General features: G+C 34.7%; 2 protein-coding genes across 3 annotated transcripts; one reads left to right on the forward strand and one right to left on the reverse strand.

Annotated features, from left to right (window-relative positions):
* Positions 1 to 1,568: 1,568 nt before the first annotated feature.
* On the forward strand, positions 1,569 to 9,811 carry LOC110928906 (AFG1-like ATPase). 2 transcript variants are annotated; one of them, XM_022171956.2, is made up of 15 exons: positions 1,569 to 1,899; positions 4,582 to 4,850; positions 4,934 to 5,013; positions 5,691 to 5,791; positions 5,922 to 6,044; positions 6,337 to 6,406; positions 6,633 to 6,719; positions 6,827 to 6,892; positions 6,991 to 7,083; positions 7,401 to 7,457; positions 7,646 to 7,774; positions 8,227 to 8,317; positions 8,756 to 8,844; positions 8,934 to 9,127; positions 9,486 to 9,811. In XM_022171956.2, exons 2-15 carry the CDS (start codon positions 4,655 to 4,657, stop codon positions 9,598 to 9,600), a joined length of 1,491 nt encoding a protein of 496 aa, XP_022027648.1. In that variant the 5' UTR covers positions 1,569 to 1,899; positions 4,582 to 4,654; the 3' UTR covers positions 9,601 to 9,811. The 2 variants fall into 2 exon arrangements, with proteins under 2 accessions (XP_022027648.1, XP_035843801.1); XM_035987908.1 differs by lacking the exon at positions 1,569 to 1,899 and adding an exon at positions 3,369 to 3,448.
* A 166-nt stretch (positions 9,812 to 9,977) lies between these two features.
* Positions 9,978 to 15,139, reverse strand: LOC110928907 (tetratricopeptide repeat protein 1). The gene is made up of 5 exons (XM_022171957.2): positions 14,768 to 15,139; positions 12,270 to 12,449; positions 11,032 to 11,158; positions 10,719 to 10,832; positions 9,978 to 10,480 (listed from the first exon to the last, which is right to left on the reverse strand). The coding sequence occupies exons 1-5, from the start codon at positions 15,080 to 15,082 to the stop codon at positions 10,365 to 10,367; spliced, it is 852 nt and encodes a 283-aa protein (XP_022027649.1). The 5' UTR covers positions 15,083 to 15,139; the 3' UTR covers positions 9,978 to 10,364.
* Positions 15,140 to 15,727: the final 588 nt, after the last annotated feature.

The following is a 15,727-nucleotide window of genomic DNA, read 5'->3' on the forward strand; positions in this document are numbered from 1 at the left end:
CAACTTCTGCAAGTTTGGTTTCATAGTCATCCTTTTCTTAGTTTGGTTTCATAGTCATCCTTTTCTTTTATTTCATGTCACCTTGTCAACAACATTTTTTGGACTTCCACTTCTCTTGTCATTTTATTTTGTACTTTGGCATTTTTAATCAAGTAACAATAGTCGTTTTCTGATGATTTTTAGAAATACACTATACTTTTTATCAGACTATAACTTTTATCTAAAATTAAATGTATAAGACACTACTATTTTTTGTAACTTTTATCTACCAATATGTGTAATAATTAACTCGGCTCTCCTAACATGACGTAAAAGAAATCTATACGTTTGTATATTGGTTTTCTGATATATACAAAATATAATGAAATCTTTTACGATATCTGAGCCAATTAGACTCAACGCATTATCCACTCTCTTATGTTTAGACAACCACTTTTTCTTCTATCTCCTCTCTCTCAAAGAAAAACAAAATGAAAAACCATCCAGTCCCAACACCTACGGGGCAAGCTACACGACACCACTTCAACCAATGTGTTAGGGCAAGTGTTTCGAACCACATATAAAAAAAACTTATCGTCATCCAATTGTCAATCATAACAATGTTAGTGTGGTTTATTTGTTCTGGAAAAAGTGGCTATGTGCCATCCACCTCCTAATATGATTACATCTTCATTCTTCACCTAGAGTTGTCGTCGTCATTGTATATTGATTTTTATTCCAGTGTGAATGTTCTTCTTCCTCCTCTTTAAAATTTTAAACTGTGTGGGGTGTAATAAATGTGTTATGGGTTAGTCTTTATCTCACTTTATATACATGTTTGTATTTTGGTTGTTTAATACACTAAATATACAAAACCTTTTGTTTTTCCACTCTTATTTACAAACCATCAACCCGTTTAAAATTATATAAGAAATCTTCTATAAGTTCAATTTGTTGTTACGACCCGGTTAACACCTTTGTAATTGCCATATAAAAACCGTAAACTCGTTTACAACATGTCAAACGCAAACCCATATAGATAAAGATGTCATAAATCATATTTAGTTTATACACTTTTAAAGGTACAGATTCAAATTCACCAACTCAACTCTATGTAACATATAACTAACCCATACTTTCTAATTCCTTTATCGTTGCACATTGAAAGACGATGACTCTCTTCTTCACGTTAGACCCATCACAAACGCCCTTTCCTCTCTATTCTCATATTTCGCGCTTTACCCGTCTGTGTAGACGGATTTCGATGCTTCTTTCCTCACCAATCAACAAGAAGGTCTAAAACCAATATTTTTTTTCAACGGCGTCTAAAACCAAATATTCGAACTTTCGTGTTCAGTTTTTTAGATATTGACACGTGGATAGTTGACTTTGCAACCACTGTCCTCCTCTTCTATCATTGGAAAACAAAGCATTCAAAACTCATTTATATGACAATTAATTAACAAAAATATATAATTTATTTATATGATAAAACCCTTGTCTTTTTCATCCCATACAACCAGATGACGTGGCGATATGGGTCTTCATCATGCATGACCTTTTATTAAATTCACCATTATCATCTTCTTGGGACCTTTCTTTCTTGACAAGAATATCCCCTAACCCCCCCCCCCCCCCCCCCCCCCCTCCCATTCCAATCTATCAACATTTTTGGTCATCATATTCCATGATTATGAACCGGAATTCAGACATTTGAGTAAAAAAAAAATTTAAATATTGAAGTGATCAACATCAATATATTCAATATTCTATAATCCTTATATCTGCCTTATTCACATTAAAAATCCTCCAATAATTCAGGGTTCTGCAGTTTTTTATTCTTCAGAAAATCTTGCAGATTAAAGATGGTAAATTGATTTCTGGGTGCTGGAGATTTTGAAGTTTGATAATCCAATTCAGGTTTGATCTTGATTATCAGTTTTTGGTTTTGAGCATGCAGAATTTTGGTAAAATTAACAACTTTTGGTGATAAATTTTACTGAAAATTTTGTAATTCTGGTTGCTGGTTTTTATTTAGAAGTTAATTTTCTAATGATAAAATGTTCAAATTTGGTGTTGAAGATTTTGAATTGAAAACATCTTACAATGTTTTCTTTTTTTTTTTTTTTTTTTTTTTTGTAAATGTGTTTAAAAAAGAAGTTCAATTTTAATAGGATCAAAGTATGTTCTTGAATTTATTTACTTTTTGGCTTCTTCCATCCTTTTTTTTTTTTTTTGAATTTTGTAAAAAATATATATTTGATTTTAATAGGATCAAGGTCTGTTACTGAATTTATTCATTTTTTGGTTTCTCCATCCTTAAAAAATCTTACATTCTTCTTGGGAATTTTAAGACCAAAAAAGTTTAATTTTACAAGGGTCAATGACTGGTTCTTGACCCTAAATGTTGAGAGTTAAGTTATTTTTTTAGATTTGGTTTACAAAAAATGTTTAATTTTACTAGGATCAAGGTCTGTTTTTGAATTTTCTACACTTCCTGTTTTCTTGCATGCATAAACATTAAAGGTTGATCAAAAATCTTGAGAGTTAAGTTTTTTTTTTAGATTTTACTTTTTTTTTTTCAGACAGTTGAGGTTCTTCTTGATTGTTTTAGATAATTTCCATTATTGCAAACATTTTTTTTCTCAAAATTTGTGAACTTATTTTTTTTTGACAATTTTCTTAACTTGATCAAGCACCAGTCTAAGCATGTTCTTGAATTTCCAGGTTTATTTGTTTCCTGATTGCATTTAGCAAAATTTTTGACTTTTTGGTAGTCAATTTTCTTGAAAATTATGTGAAAGAAAAAGTCAACTGCTTGCTATTTGATCTTCCATGCAATGTTTTCAGAACCAGACCGGATGTCGAACTGGTCTTTTTACCGGTTCAATGGTCCGACCAGTCGGACCGGACGTAAGAACCGGAAAGGATCGTAAAATTGTTGACTTTTTGGTAGTCAATCACTCTGTCTTGGCTTGTTCTTGAATTTCCAGGATTATTATTTATTTTCTGCTTGCATCAATAATACAATTTCAGGCAATTTTGTTCAACCTTTTGTCAATCAAATTTCTAACTGTTTTGTTGTTTGATCCTCCTGTTTTTGGGTATTGCAGTTTTTGATCTTTTTGTTAATTTGATCAATCACACACTTAAGTTAAAAATCTATGATCAATCACCCACTATTTGGTGATCAATTTTTTTAAAATAAAAAATTGGTTAAAGTGAAGTAACTGATTAAACAAACAATTTTTAATTCTGTGAGTTGTCAATCCAGAATGTTCTTAGATTTCTATAATTATTTTTTTCTTTAATGCATTCATGTTCTAAATGTGGGGTCAAAATTAGGGCAGCAAACTCACTGATTGTTCGTGTTTGTTTGTTAAGGAAATATATGTGCTCAGGAACTGTTCGTGAACTGTGTTCGTTCGTTAAGGAAATGAACGTGTCCGTGTTCGTTTGTTAGTTTTAGGTAACGAATGCAAACAAACGTTTATGAACACAAACTAATGTTCATGAGCACAAATAAACACAAACAAGCGTTTATGAACATAATATATAATACACTAATAGAAATAGTTTATTTATCTGAATTTTGAAGTATTTAAATAAAATATAAAAATTTAAAGCACTAATAAACTGTCAAACACGTTACCGAACGTTCATGAACTTACCTGTGCTCAGTTTCTGTAAATTTAATCAATCTTGTAATGATCAGTGTTCATGATACAAAATGTTTGGAAGGTTATACTAATTCCCATCAATCAAGCCCTCTATTTTTTCAAGATTTTAAAAGATTTGATGGTGATTTCATCTTGGATTTTAGGAAAAGGTTAATTTTTTTATGTTTTTCCAAGCAACTTTATTTGGTTAATGGATTAATACAATGAATGTTACACAAAACAAAAGTTAAAACATGATTCTCTGTCAACTTCTGAATGTAATGTCCTCTTTTTACTATAACTAAAACATAAGTAATTACCATATTCTCCCTTTTCTGTAGTTAAGAGTCCATCTTTGACTTCAAAATTTTAATATCTACATTGGGGCATTTAGAATTGTTGGTCATAATATGAACTGCCATAGTAATCTTACTGTATGCTAATATATTGTTAAGATCTTTGTGTCAAATATCAACTCCATACGTAATAATTTCGAGGTTAAAAATCGATCGGTTTGACTCTAAAAGTCAATATTTAAGTCTAGTTTTTGGAATAACCTGATGTAATTATTCCTAATAAATATCTTATTTGCAACTTGTTTTCAGAATTTGGTAGATTTATAGGCTCTGTATCAGACATTAGAATTTTTAAATATAAAAAAAACTATTGGATTAAAATCAAAGTCCACTTTTGACTCTGGAAATTTGAAATTTACATTGATATCTTGTAGCTTCTTGATTCATAATATGTTCTACTCATTAATCTTTTTTGTATGATAACGCAACTCTAAAGTTCGATGTCGATAATAAACTAATTCTTACCAATTTTGAAGTTAAAAATCAATCTATTTGACTTCAAAGTAACAACTGAATTATTATTTTGGAATCATTTACTTTAATATATTCTTAACTAATGTCTTTATATATTTGCAACTTGTGTACAGAATTTGGAGGCATATATAGAGGCTCTAAACGACATTAAAAATTGTAAACCAACATTAAACCATTTGATCAACGATGAGGAGAGCTTTAGTCAAATCGTTGGGACCAATTCACTCGGCTTTTCGTCATTATGAAGCGAAAAGACCATTATTAAATGCAAGCGCGGTGTTATATGATGTAAGATACAAAACTGATGTGTGTAATTATGTACATTCATCATATATGTTTTCAAGAGCTATGTCTACGGGTGCTGCTAATGTAAACTATGAAGGTTGTGAATTTATAATATTTTCTAGTTTATTTTTTAATGTTTTGGTGATATATATTGATTTAAATGTGTTACATCATGAACAGAAGTTAAAAGAATGGGCCCTCTTGTGGAGTATGAGCGTAGAATAAGTGTTGGCGAACTTGAAGACGGTGATAATTGTCAGGTACACGTGTTTACATGGTATTTCATAGCAGTGGCGAAGCTTGACAATGAAGACGCGGGGGGGGGGGGGGGGTGTTCGGAAACGTATATACCCAAAAATTTATATACAAAAACTACATATATAACACTACTGAGCGAAAAGTTCGGGGGGTCGGGCGCCCCCCGGCCCCTCTTAAGCTGCGCCACTGTTTCATAGTAACAGTAAAAAACATGCGAGTTTTAAGTACGAATTGGGTTGACCCAGAACACTTTTTATCCTAAAGGATTGTAATGAATACTTTATTTTTGAAAGATGATAACAAAAACTAATATTATTTTAGAAGTGATGTAACTTTTTATATAAAATGATTTTAGGAGGTTTTATGCGTAAAAAATGTACTTTGGTTGACTTTTGACCCATTAGCTGTTTCTTACTTGTTTGACGTATTAGAGGTAAACTATAACCAAAATCTAACTATTTCATAAGTAAATAGGTTAAAAAAACTGTAACATTTTTATGACATACTACTATATGAGAATTGTGATATTTTCTTTTGTGGAAAGATTCTAAGTATTATTTTTTAGCAATTATTATGATTCTTGACAACTTTATGGTGTTGTTTTGGTCCCATGAGATTCCTTTTTATGGTCTTGTTGAAGGGTATATAAGGTATTTCAAATGCTACAATTCTTTTGCAGATAGGAACCTTGAGAGAAATTCAAAGACTCTATGATGAGCTCGGTAACTCGGTCCATGCGTGTCACTTGGATCGTGATTCTGATCCTGGGAAAACCGGGAGGTAAATTTTTTATTTACCAATTTTACCATTCAACTTAAAAACTTTATCAAACTTGAGGCGTAGTTATTTGACATTCAAAAGTCAAACATTGACTCAACAGTCAACTAACGGGCGTTTGAATCAATTTCAGGAGTAGGTGGTTATGGTCTCGTTTTATGCCTCAATCTTCGGTCTCACCGGTGAAAGGACTCTATCTTTATGGCGGAGTTGGCACCGGAAAAACCATGTTAATGGACTTATTTTTTGATCAACTGTAAGGACTACCGTTGTTGAGTTGGTTTATTCTCTTGATAATGGGCGGGTTGAATAAAAAGTCAGTTGTGTGTTGAACATCATTATAAACTTATTTTAATGCAAGAGTAATCTAGTTTTTTGAATAAAGTGATTTAAGAGGTTGTAAACATTAACAACATGCTTTACAAAGTTAGAACTTGTTTGACGCATTTGACCCGCTTTCTTTTAACTATCGTTTATTTTTATTTTACCCTTTTGATCCGATAGTGATGACACCTAACCCGAAATGTACTTCCAACTTCTATCCTTAGGCCTTGCAGTTGGAGGAAAAAAAGGATTCATTTTCACGACTTTATGTTGAACGTTCACAGCCGCTTGCAGGTCAAATGCTTACTCTCTATTTTGTTTGTTTGTTTGTACTCGGTTATACACAAGTTTGACTTCTTAAGTCAAACCAACAAATCTTAAGTTCAACATACATACCATAAGATAATGAACTTAATTAAAGTAATAATGCATTGAAAATGTTGGTATACATTTTGTTGCAACATTGATATATAATAAACTAAAAAAATAATAATTTGACTTATAATTGTTTGTGATATAGAGGCACAAAGGAGTATCGGACCCCCTTGAAGTCGTTGCAGGCGAGATTTCTCATGAATCGATTTTGCTATGTTTAGATGAATTCATGGTACGTTATGACTCGCGCCATGATGTCTAAACAACTCTTTAGATAGTTTGTTTATATCTACATATTTACTTATGTATTTCTTTTGTGTGTCTTTTATTTTTTGTCAGGTTAATGATGTAGCCGATGCATTAATATTAAACCGCTTATTTAAACATCTTTTTTGTAATGGTGTTGTAAGTGATCAAAGTTTTTATTCTATGACTATAATTTATCATAATTTTTAAATGTAATTAAATGTTGCTGTTTTCATGCATTTATGGTGCAAGTATAGATACTTGTTGCTACATCAAACCGTGCTCCGGATAATCTTTACGAACGTGGATTGCAAAGAGATCTTTTTCTACCCTTCATCTCCACACTTAAGGTAATCTCGACCGTTTTCATGCAGCTTCACTCCCATGAAACTTGCTTAAGTTGTTGTCACGGAATATGCACCAACAGACTCCCCCTTGACAATAGTTTCATAGTGTAACTTTGTCTTCAAACATCTTGTGTTGTTTTGGTCTTTGGATAGCTTCAGCTACACACAGTTTCTGACATCAACACAAACATAGTCAATATCGTTTGTTATCCAAGTCAAAATGTAAATTGTAACAATTTTCATGATATGGGATATTTTTTCTTTCAATATGCATGATTCTTGTTGTGATGGTTATCTCTTATTGTCCCCTTTGGATGCAGGAAAGATGCATAATACATGAAATTGGTTCTTCTGTAGACTATCGAAGAAGGACCTCGGTAATGCAACTCTTTCCACCTTAATTCAGATTATACCTAATTTTAGAGGTTGCAAAATGGGCGGGTCAGATCGGATTGGATTGACATAAAACACTTTTTTTTATTAATTTCTTATAAATAGTTAGCTTGTTAAATACTATTACAATAATAAACAATTCCTTAATTGTTTTTTAATACTCTTTTTGTAGGCCGAAGAAGGGTTCTACTTCATACAAAATGGTACATCCGACTTCCTTATGCAAAGGTTCAAGGAGTTGATTGGGGAACATATAGTGCGCCCTCAAGAGGTGGAAGTTGTTATGGGAAGGAGACTAGAGGTACATATAATCATCAATAAGCCGGTTTTATTGAAATAATATGTATGTATGCGTGCGCGTGTGTGTATAGGGGTGGGATCAGGTACAAATGAATTTTAACGTGCAAAGGTGCACAAACACTAGTGTAGTAACTATTACGCTACAAATTTGTTGTAGCGTAATAATCATTACGCAACAACTTTGTTGTAAAGTAATTATTTTGCTTAATAGTGTAATTACATTATTTACAATAATGCAACTGCACGTTTTTTTCTATTTGCTTGGTACAATCCACACATTAACAGCCATTTGTATTTGATCCAAACACTATATATACACAAAGTGGACAAGTTTACCCTTCCCAAAATGATATGCTAATTTTCTCGTTAAGGGCAAATTCGTCAACCCCAGTTTCAAATTTTTACGGAATATTAAATTACACTTATACTTATGTATTTATGCATGATGGATAGGTACCTTTGGGTGCTAATGGATGTGCTTATTTTCCATTTGAGGAACTCTGTGACAAACCTCTTGGTGCTGCTGACTATTTTGGATTATGCAGTAAGTAAATCAAATTGCTATGAAAAGTTATTCTGTAGTAAAGTGAGGTATACTTTGACTTTTGAGGTCTAACAAACTATTTTCAACAACGAAATCGATGAGGATTATTTAAACTTGAATAGTAAAATACAGTGGCATATCAAAACTTTTGGATAATAGTACATAACAGAGAAATGTTGATTCTTAAAATGTTGAGAAATCTCTATGAATTTTGATGTTGAAAGTCAAAATAGTTGACCTTAAAAGTCAATATATATGATGGGAGCAGTGAAAGCCCGTAAATTGCCACATCAAAAATTTTAACACATACTACACCATGGAAGATTGTTGATTCTAACATGTTCAAAACAATCCATATGAACGTTGGAAGTTAAGCGTTTGACCTCAAAAGTCAAATATGTGATGGACAAAGTTAAAACTGACATATATTCATGGCAGAGAATTTCCACACCCTAGCTTTGGATGGTGTGCCGATATTCGGGCTGCACAATAGGACAGCAGCATATCGGTTTGTCACATTGGTTGATGTTAGTCTCTTCTCATTTTCTCTTAACTCGTGAGCATGTGTTTGGTGCCCGGTTAATGAAGAAATGATATTATTGTATTGCAATTATAGGTAATGTATGAGAACAAAGCTAGGTTGATGTGTACTGCTGAGGGAACTCCTTTTGAACTTCTTGAAAGGATCATAACAATCGCGGATGCACAGTATGTTGCACCTAGAACCTCTTCGAGATCAAGGAAGAATGACGATTTTGACCTTTGTGTCGACAACGAGTTGGGGTTCGCGAAAGATCGTACCATCAGCAGGTATGCATTGTTACATAGTTTTACTATTCTTTCCCATCTCATTAGAGGTGATTTTTACATCATCAAAAATAGGGTTGACACTCATGTTAGATCGGATGGAATCGTTGAACCCGAACACAACTCATATATTTATTTGTGTCAACGGCATCAACCCTAACCCAGATGCACATAAAATCATATAACCAGAACACGGCCCGTTTTAACCCATATATTCAACAGTCAAATGGGTTGACGGGTTGTAAATGGGTTGTTATCAAGTTGTAAATGGGTTGATATGTTGTAATAAACGAGTTGAACATATCAACCCAAACACGATCTGTTTAATTAATTGGTTTAATTAACAATTTTGTATATACAGGTTGACGGAAATGAACAGCAAAGAGTATCTCGAGCAGCATAGTGAAATGATAGCAAACAAGTGGTTTGAAGTTTCAAGGAATGAGACCAAGAATGAGAATGTGGTGCATGCATGAGCCCAAGTAGTCGATGGCGGTTAGATACTCCTAAGTCGAGCCATCATGCATCTTTGAATAGTTACTCAGTTGTGTGCGAGTAGGTGGATTAGTTACTTGGTTTCGGAGTCTCCTGGTCTTGCTGTTTATATGATCTGATTATGGTTCACGTTAAACTTATATATATGATAACATGAAAGAAAACAATTTAGGGTCGATCTTGTTGCTTTTACAATTTCGTTCCGAGACTCGTATAAAAAACATAAGTAGCAAACAAACCACTTACGAAGTAGCGAATATAGCGTGTAAATAGTCTTTACTACAAACAAACTTCGGAATATTATGTGAGAACGTTTAAAAAGTTTCTAACCTCCTGATCCAAGTTAGAGATTGGAAAGTACTAATGGAATTTTTTTTGATTACCGAAAACCATCGTTGACTAATTTGGCGCCACAAATACACATTTTTTGTCGATTCATGTCGAAATCAACATTAGCTAATTTTGTAAACACAACTTTCATAAATCCTGGCCAAAATTAGTCAAACCAGTATTTAAACCAAAATACATGCCTTAGGAAAGTTTTGATTAACGTAGAGTTGTCAATATTTCTGAACACAAAATTTGCATGCTTGAACGCTGCCAAATACTTGAGCAAGCCCTGCTGCTACTAAGTGCAAAATCCAACCAACAAGATGATTAAATCCAGAGTACGGAAGCAGTTGTATCCACGTTTTAGTGGCATATATTATCTTATATATTATAAACACGTGAGCTCCATTTATCTTTAACGCTGAAATGAGAGAGAATACGAGCCAGTATTTGGATCTTTGACTGCTTTAAAGTTGTCGACACTCATCCCAAATCGTCCCAGAATTGAGTTCCCCATATCTTTCAGCTTCCCTGTGCAAACATAAAATTCAAATTTAAAGTTGTATGATTATAATAATAATACTGGTTTTGAAATCACAGTTAACGAATTATTTATTTATTAAAAAACGGATGTAGAACAAAAAGAGTGTTCACAGGTCAACCCAAACCCTAATAAAAATGGTATGTTGATAAGCAGAAACGGAGCGTATGGCAAAAAAGGTTTACGCGTTCAAATATTAATATAGAAGGATATCTAGATAAAGTTTACCGATCATCTCTTCCTTCATTTTTTCGCGCTTTTCTATGGCCAACGGTTCTAAACGGAAAATGGCTCTCTTAGATTGGTGATTTGAAGGATCCAGTTCTAAGATTTTCTTCATATCTGTCAAAACAAACATATAGATAACTTACATCAGGCTATCAAGTCCTGGAAGAAGTTATTACAATACCGACATTACATTACAACTATGTACGAAATGTAACACGAAATATCACTTTTAGGCAAATTACAATCTTTTGAAAAAAAAATAGCAAAACTTACCTCTACATTATATTATATTTTAGAAACAAAAAGTACTCACCAGTAATAGCCTCATCATAGTTTTCGAGTTTTTCATGGGCTTCTCCTCTTCTGATTAAAGCTTTCATGTATGAAGGATTTAGTTCCAATGCTTTCGTACATTCTTTCACTGTGTCCTCATACTTGCCCTACAAGCAAGGAAATGGAAGGGAATCATAATCTCTCTTTAGGTACACTAATAATATACATATATGTGTGTTAATCGGCGTTGATAGCCGAAAGACGAGGGGTACATGCACTAATCGGCGTTTGTCTCAATTGCTGAGTGTTATGTGCCTTATGTCCAAGGCTTGATGCAAAACTACAATCGAGCCGGGGGTCTCATTGGAAGCAGCCTCTCTATTCCTACGGGGTAGAGGTAAGGCTGTCTACATCTCACCCTCCTCAGACCCTACCTTAGCTTTGCTATTGGTGGGATATACTGAGTATGATGATGATGATGATGATGATGATGATATGTGTGTGACTGTGTGTGTATGTATGCATATAGCATTTAGTTAGGCTACTTCATAGTTCATAGTAGAGGTGTCAATTTCTGACACGATGATAATCAGATTTTGGGTTGTCATATTTAACAATAGACAAGTCGACCCATAAACCCACTTAATTCAACGGTTCATGTTAGTGACTTGTTTAGCCCATTTAATTAAAAGATCAACAAGTTCAAAATTAGAATATATACAAAAAATATTGTGTTAGAAGATCAGCAGGCCAACACAACGGCCCATTAACCCATTTATTACACCTGTCAACCCGTTTACAACATGACTACAACTCATTTATAACCTGCTAACCCATTCTGACACGTTCAGATAAATGGGTAACACGCGTAAGTGTGAACAGGTTAGGGTTGATGTCTTTGACACGAATAAATATAAGAGTTAGATTAATTTAATGATTTAAGTGTAATAAACATGATTTATATGTAACAACCAATTTCTAGATCATACGTGATTTCATGTAGAAAACCTTACAGAAGTTACGCAGCAATGAATACTTTTATTGTTATAAAAAATTGGAGACTATCACTTTAGTAGTAAAAGACAACAATGACTTCAACCCTAAAGTTGTAACTGTTAAGGAACAAGAGATTCTAAGCTACACACTAGCAGTTCATGTCACAATTTTTTATTTGCGAGTTTCTACTTATAACCAGTTAAGGGCATCTGTTTGAAAGATGTGGAGCTTGAATTTTAAAGATACATCCAGATTAAGAGAAAAAGAAGTTAACGAACTTACCAGCTTGAAGAAACAAGTAGCGCGATTATTATGACATATGGACCTAATTTCTGAAGAAGATGGCATCTCAGGTGCAAGTTGGATAGCATAATCATACTTCAATAACGCCTCTTCATAGAGTCCATCTCCAAATAACTTATTTCCTTCAACTTTTGCTTCATTCATTTGCGTCAAAATTTTCTGCATGTGGAAAGAAAAAAAGATAAACAGGGTAAAATGAGGTTATTGTGTTTTTAAAGACATCCACGGAAACAACATCATTTCATCCTAACGGTGCAAAAACATAGTAACATATTTGTTGGAAAAACATCATCAAAGTATTTGAATTGAATTGTATCAGAACGTTTAACTTCCAAAGCAAAAAAATCAAGTTTTTTAAGTCTGTAGTGATACTGTATTGGCTTCTATCTTTAACGAATTACCCTTCATGTACCAAGAATCATTACAAAATAGCATGCGGCATGCCCACATCCAAAAAGCACAATTAAAGAATCACATTAGGTCAAGGTCTCTTAACACATGAATCGCACACCCTACGACCTACGCTTAACATTAGAAAATGAGGCAATCATTATAACAAAATGTATGGTTCTCATGAATCCAAATACCTAATATCATATCTATGAGTAAACTTCTTTCCATCTACAAATGGAACTCTTACAACAACAACAACAACAACAACAACCATACCCAGTATATCCCACAAATAGCAGAACTATTCGTAGGGTCTGGGGGAGGTGGGATGTAGGCAAACCTTTCCTCTATCCTGCGAATAGAGAGGCTGCTTCCTGAGAGACCCCCGGCTCCAAAACAACCAGCAGGTAGATATATGAAAGATGGGTAAGTAAATAGCGTAGCAGTAGTCAGATAGATCATTAGCATGCAAACATAGGCATAGATACAAGAAAATCATCATATGTTAACCTACCTAAAGTGTAAAAGAAAAGTAACACCCCTTCCCAAGGCAATGCTAGGGCACGTCTATATCCTCACCTACAAGTCCTTAACCTTAATCCTACGTCTCCACGAACTCCTATCCTGAACCATGTCCTCAGAGAGGTGCAACTCTACCAAATCTTTCCTAAGTCTTTCATCCCAAGTCAACTTGGGCCTGCCTCTACCCCTCCTTCCTTCCACTGTTATGGTTTCCACTGCTCTAACTGGTTCTGTTAACTGCCTCCTCTTCACATGCCCAAACCATCTCAATCTCCCCTCTTTTAACTTGTCTGATATACTAGCTACTCCTAACCAATCCCTATAAACCTCACTTCTTATTCGGTCTATCCTCGTGTGGCCACACATCCACCTCAACATTCTCATCTCCGCTACCTCCATCTTGCGCGCTTGAGTTTTCTTGATGGCCCAACACTCTGTCCCGTATAACATAGCCGGTCGAACTGCTATCCTATAGAATTTTCCCTTCAATTTTGTCAGGAACCTCCTGTCACACAATATCCCAGTGGCTGCTCTCCACTTACACCAGCCAACCTGGATGCGGTGAGATACATCACTATCTATCTCCCCGTCCCTTTGCACAAACGATCCTAAGTACTTGAACTTAGTCGTTTGTGGGACCACTTGACCTTCAATGATAACCTGAGTGTCCTCGTTGTCACCTGCACCGCTGAAATTACAATAAAGGTATTCAGTCTTAGACCGACTAGTCCTTAAACCATTGCCTTCTAACGCTGCTCTCCATTCCTCTAGCCTCGCATTTAGGGTTTGTCTAGTTTCCGCAACTAGCACTATATCGTCCGCAAAAAGCATGCACCACGGAACTGTCTCTTGAATAGACTTGGACAAATGGAACTCTTAGTTGAATCAAAAAGAAAACCTGCGTAACTCGCTTCATATCTGTTTTCAACTTAATATAATAAAAAGGCCCGGGATTCTTCTCTATCCTACTAATCCCTATGGGCTAGTAAGTCAGCATTGAGCCAAATTCTTCCAAGACACACACATATAACTTCCTTCCGTCACCTCATCAACCATATATGACAATCAACATCATTTTCAGCTCTATTCATCCTCAGCGGCCTCAGTGTTCTGTGCATAACTAACCCATCAATGACAAGAAAAACATCTCTACAGTTGCTGATGTTTAATTACAATTCCTTTACACGTATTCGTCATTTTGTACTGCAGGTTTGCAACAAAATCAAAAAACCTAGAATCTGCCAAACGTATTTATATTCAAAGCATCATAATCTAAAAAATTTGACACTATAATTGACAACAAGTGTAAGTTTACAACAAATATCAAAAGATACTCATAACAACAAACATGCATAATCACTCCAGAAATTACAATCTGAGGCCTAATCACAATTCACAAGAGGTATTATCACAGCATCAAATGCAACAAAATGAAAACGATAAGCAAATATATAACAGATTTAAGTCACCTATAACCAATAATCACAAACCTAACACAAACAAAAAAACCGTAACCCTAAAATTCACACAAAATCAAACTTCAAATATAATAAACAGTAAACCTGCTTAAGTTCCTCATCATTCAACGCATCTTCATACGTCTGATCCTTAATCACCGGAGCAACTTCGTCCGAAATACTTTCAGATTCAACGGCGTGTGGTTTATCGGAAACAGTTTCATCATCTACAACTTCCGTTTCGCTTGCCGTTTCGTATCCGTCGGATGCGTATCCGGCGGCTGTTGATTTATCGCCGTCGCCGGAAGATGATACGTCGGCGTTTGGTTTATTACCATTGCCGGAATCTGCTCCGGTGACGGTTGATTTTGTAGGTTTTGATTGGATGTCGGTGGAAGGTACCGGCTCAATCACCACCATTTTCGACTTTGCAAATTCATCTGGAGTCTTCTTTTTTTACCGTCATAGGGAAGGTGGGGCACGTGCAGTCACGTGACTTTTCATTTATTAATAAAAAAAAGGGAAGAAAAGAAGACATCCTTATGATAAATGGTTTGGTAATCAACTAATGATTATTAAGTTGTTAGGAGTTAATAATTGAGAAAATTACTAAATTAGTCAAGAAAATCGTTGACTTATGAAAATGGCCATTTGATGCGTCCTTGGAGCAGGGCATCACATATTTCGAGGGATGTTTTGCGTCTGCAGGTCTTAAAGATACGTCAGGGAATAATCAAGCGACACGTGTCTCAATGATTGGGTTTGAAAAGTTCGGCTGCTTCCAAGGCGTCTACGAGACGCATTCACTTTAGCTTGCGTCTAGCTTAGTGTGATGCGTCTGGCTGGGCACAAGTTTTTATGCGTCATTGAGAGACGCTTCCCTTGTCAGCTTTTGGATGCCTCTGCACAGCTGCTTCGTATGCGTTTATAGACGCTTCCCTTGTCAGCTTTTGGATGCCTCTACAAAGCTGCTTCTTATGTGTCTGTAGACGCTTCCCTTGTCAGCTTTCGGATGCCTCTACACAGCTGCTTCTTATGCGTCTATAGACGCTTCCCTTGTCAGCT

Source organism: Helianthus annuus, chromosome 3 (assembly GCF_002127325.2).
Source record: "Helianthus annuus cultivar XRQ/B chromosome 3, HanXRQr2.0-SUNRISE, whole genome shotgun sequence".
NCBI lineage: Eukaryota > Viridiplantae > Streptophyta > Magnoliopsida > Asterales > Asteraceae > Helianthus > Helianthus annuus.